This window comes from Olea europaea, chromosome 2 (assembly GCF_002742605.1).
Source record: "Olea europaea var. sylvestris chromosome 2, O_europaea_v1, whole genome shotgun sequence".
Lineage (NCBI taxonomy): Eukaryota > Viridiplantae > Streptophyta > Magnoliopsida > Lamiales > Oleaceae > Olea > Olea europaea.
Window position 1 is genome coordinate 8,588,076 of NC_036238.1, and position 4,390 is coordinate 8,592,465.

Sequence of the window (4,390 nt, forward strand, 5' to 3'; positions counted from 1 at the left end):
ACTCGAACCCGCCCCGCTGCCATCCCTACACACACACTACTGAACTTCTGGTGTATGTTATTGGAGAAATAGGATAGCAACTCGATTGTTACACATACGGTAATGAATGGTAAGGCAACGTAAACCTTTCCTCGATTGAGCTTCACCTTGGTAAGGTTATGCCATCTTAAGGTCTAAATGGATGGATCATATCCATATTTGTAAATCATGGATTGATCCGTCAAATCATAAATAATTGGATGCTATCATACCCGTAAATAGCCTTTAATTAGAAAATAAATTTAACCCACACATGATAGAGTGCATTGCAGACAAATTTAAGTAAATAATTATGTCCTCTCTTAGAGTATAAGCCTTTGGATGACGTAATTCAAGGATATATACGGGAGATTTGTTCCTTTTTGAAATGTCCTGCTAAAATTGGTGACTTCAAATGGACATCTACTTGATAGATGCTCGTACTCTTCTCTGACTAGTTTTTCTTATCTATAAACCAGAATGGATTTATGTTCACTTTCTGTACTTTGATTGAGATTATAAATCATACTAACTAATATTGAATAAATATTTATCAGAATTCGTCTGTCAGCTACAAAGCCCTTTTTTTTTGGTCGCAAGTTAGTAATGGATTCGTATAAATATGTTGCTGAGCATCTGAGACGATATCAGTGACAAATTTGAAACGTAATAACTTTCTTCATGTGTATAGAAAGTATAATACTATAAGAAACATGGCTAAATTGAGAATACCTTGTATTACTATGAGAAAAGCAAAAATAATGAATCTTTGAACATTAATCAGACTAATCCCATGTATCCTTTTGTACCTCAGGAGCAAGCCTTTATTACATTCTCTCATAATTCAGCTTATCTGACTGCAAGTAGCATAATCAAGTCTCAGTTTGTCACTAATGGGTATACTAAGAGCATTAAAGGTTTGATGATGTTCTATGCTATTTTTGGTACAATGTGTTGGACGAGATAGCTTATCAAGTATATCACGTCTTTCTTCTGTAATTTTGAGTATTGTCCAATTTAATGTACTATAAAAGTGTCTGAAAAATGGTAGCAGTACCTGGATGAGCATGTCTGTGGGGAGCCAAGCTGGTGCAGTTGGTATTCCTACCCATGCTATCTGCAGGAATGCTAAAACCTTAAAAAGTTGAAGAAGACAGTTTTCGTGATGCAAGGCCTAGACTTGAAGACTTGATTAATATTCTATATTTGTTTCACAAAAGTTGACTGCCAAAGTATATTTTCTTCGGGTCTTCGACATAACCAACAACATGATAATATCTTTTATAGATTAGGACCAGTTACATGAATCTATTTCCTTATTTTTTTCAATCTATCGCTGCTTAATCTATCAAAATATCCTCCCTAGGAACATACTGCAGCCCAAGGTGGTGAAGAGCTGACATGGAGGTGCCAAACCTTTCTGTAAATACCTTGCTTATAGATGGGAAGAAAAGTCGACTAAAATGTATTTCGTTCTAGTTGTAATCAACTTGAAATGTCTTGGACAATGAAGTATTCTCCAAAAGTTCTAACATATGAATAAGCCATCTTCAATTCTCATCGACTACTATTATATTATCAATGAATAACATACACCAAGACATCTAATAAATATAGAATCCATTAGTGACACAGGGCTCCCAATGAAAGTCAAGGCAACAGACTTATCCATTGAATCACTTTATCTAAAACCTTAAACTATTCAAGATGATCGGCAACTAGCAAACAAAGACTTTTATCCATTATAAACATATGATATGTATGCAATTTTTATAGAAATGCAAGAAATAATACAGAACTGGTAATAACAACTCACAAGCGCGTATTCTCCTGTTTCAAAGAAACGCAAATCCAGCACCTAATACAAGAAGAAAGATTGATATCAAATATTGAAAATAAGAGCAAAATGGGTTACCAAGTGAATTCTAATTAACTTTCTTTCCATGTGCAGGTCAGAATCATTTATTCAAATAATGGATACCTCTCCACGGTCTTCATATATGTAGTCCAGGCCTTTGTAATAAGGAGGATGCCCCACAGATAAATACTGGAATGCAAGAAATATCGATATTAGATTCTGTAAATGACTAAGAAAATCATGATAGTAGAAGAATCATGTTAATTTGTAGATTAGTCCAAGGAATGTAGAACGCAATAAGTGGATTTTTCATTCAAGGAAGATAGATATAACACAAGAACGACAAACTAAACCTTTTTCTTGCAAGGAATTTGGGATTGATTACATGAATCTTTTTCTGTAACTAGGCTCAATTCAGTGCTAGACGACTGGTCCGAAACAACTAGATGTTGAGGAACTACAACTCTTCACTTCTTTGTCTATTGTTCTTTATCTTCTAAAAAAGGAGTTTGTTACAATTACTGAAACATTCATTACAATGTGACCCGAACATTAAGAACATCAAGACTCAAGTTTTTTCTCTCTTCTTCTTATAAGTAAGCTTATAAGCCCGAATATGGTCGCATTGATAGGGTAACAATTAAAGGGGGATATCTGATTTTCTCATACTTTCATATAAATTATTATTATTATTATTTTTTTTAAGTACTTCATCCATCATCAATTACCCATCAATCCAGATACGAGCATCTGAGAAAAAAATTAAAGGTATTCGAGAAAATACTCACATTTACACTGTTGAGATATTTGTCCTTGTCCACTCTCACAATCTGGCCCTTTTTCACTGCCAAATTAGTGAAAAGAAAATTAAAAAATTAAATCAAACCCTTTTTATTTTTATTTCTTTTTGGTTTTAAATCAATACTCACTAGAATAAACAGGTTTTTTGGGCTTGGGAGGTGCTGTAACAGCGGGTTTTGCATTGGACGATGAACTCTCTTTTGCTTCAGTCTGGGCAATCTTCTCATTCTGTGGTTCAGAGGATTTCACAGCTCTTACCAATTTTAAGTGCCCAGTTGGTATTTTTCTAGGGTATTTTGAGAATGTTGATAGGCATGAGAATGAGCTATGTGATAGAGCTGCAGAGAATGCCATGGAAATTTTGATTCAGAAGTTCGTCACTGCTCATTCTTTTCTAGATAAGGGTAGTCTTATTGTTGAGCTCTAAAGGCAAGGTTTCCACGTGTATGTCTAAGGCATTTAAATTGACTGGACGCTTTTATTTATATTTATATTTAATTATAACTTACTTGACCTGGCGTGCCTTTAATTACGTATAAGCCATTTTTTTAAAATTTTAAATGAATAAATATTTTAGAAGACGTGTTGTAAGTTGTAACGTTGTTGCACACATAGAACGTATCTAAATCCACATAAAGTAGATTTAAAAAAATGAGTTTATAAATTATCGAAATTGTACAATGCAAGATTATGATACGTAAGGGTATTTCTAATACAATCACCAAAATTTGGTACAAAAACTCTCCAATGTTGCACCAAAGTTTGTTCCAACTCCAAAATGGTGCAAAGTCAAATTTACTTTTTTTTTTTTTCATTTGTCAAAGTAATTGATGGAAGGTATTTGTGTTATATATTTTTTAATATAATATAATAATAATAATAATAATAATAATAATAATAATAATAATAATAATAATGATGATGATGATGATGATGATGATAATAATAGTAATAATAACAACAACAGCATCAGCAACAACAACAACAACAACAATAACAATAATAATAATAATAATATTATTATTTAAAATAAATTTTAAACGTAAAAAATAATATTTAATGAATTAATTAAAATAAGAATACAAAAAAAATTAAAATGTAACAAATACAACTATTTAAAGTTAACACGAAATATATTAAAACAACCACCACTTGCATAAATTAATCTAGTTTTATTTAAATAAAATGATACATAAAACAAGTGAATAGTGTAGTAATCTAAAAGATCACTTCTAGATCTTCCAATATCCTCAAAATAATTTCCAAAAAAATCAGAAAAACTTTTGCATCCTATATCTTGTTGTTGAGCTCTCTTTTGTAAAATTATTGCTTGTACGTTTTGAAAGAATTAACGTAAAATTCTTTCTTGTTCGTTTTAAAATTCTTGCTTGTTCGTCATAATATCCAAATTCGAAATGCATTGCACTATTTTTTAATGAAATGATTTAATATTTTCATTTTTGTAGTGTTCTACTAATTGTATTGTATTTTTATATTTATTAATGAATTTAATCTTTTCCTTAATTTAACGTAATTATTTATTTAGTAATTTATCTATTTGTAAAATAAATAAACAAATATTTTTTCAAATAAATAAGTTATTAAGAATAAAAAAAGAAAAGAAAATGATTGAATACTGTTCATTTGGCGTGTTTCGGTGTAATGGTTGGAGATAATTTTTAATTTGGTATAAAATTTGATGCAAAATGATTT

At 30.8% G+C, this 4,390-nt stretch overlaps 1 protein-coding gene across 1 annotated transcript; it reads right to left on the minus strand.

Annotated features, from left to right (window-relative positions):
• Window positions 1–667: 667 nt before the first annotated feature.
• On the minus strand, window positions 668–3,096 carry LOC111410389 (NAD(P)H-quinone oxidoreductase subunit O, chloroplastic). Its single transcript, XM_023040705.1, has 6 exons — window positions 2,806–3,096; window positions 2,665–2,720; window positions 2,000–2,065; window positions 1,835–1,876; window positions 1,076–1,135; window positions 668–875 (listed from the first exon to the last, which is right to left on the minus strand). Exons 1-6 carry the CDS (start codon window positions 3,029–3,031, stop codon window positions 846–848), a joined length of 480 nt encoding a protein of 159 aa, XP_022896473.1. The 5' UTR covers window positions 3,032–3,096; the 3' UTR covers window positions 668–845.
• Window positions 3,097–4,390: the final 1,294 nt, after the last annotated feature.

Coding starts and splice junctions, on each gene's coding strand:
- LOC111410389 (XM_023040705.1), bottom strand. CDS start 3,031: ATGGCATTCTCTGCAGCTCTATCACATAGCTCATTCTCATGCCTATCA. Junction 2,721..2,805: donor CAAAAAACCTGTTTATTCTA/GTGAGTATTGAT, acceptor CTAATTTGGCAG/TGAAAAAGGGCCAGATTGTG. Junction 876..1,075: donor CCACAGACATGCTCATCCAG/GTACTGCTACCA, acceptor TGCTACTTGCAG/TCAGATAAGCTGAATTATGA.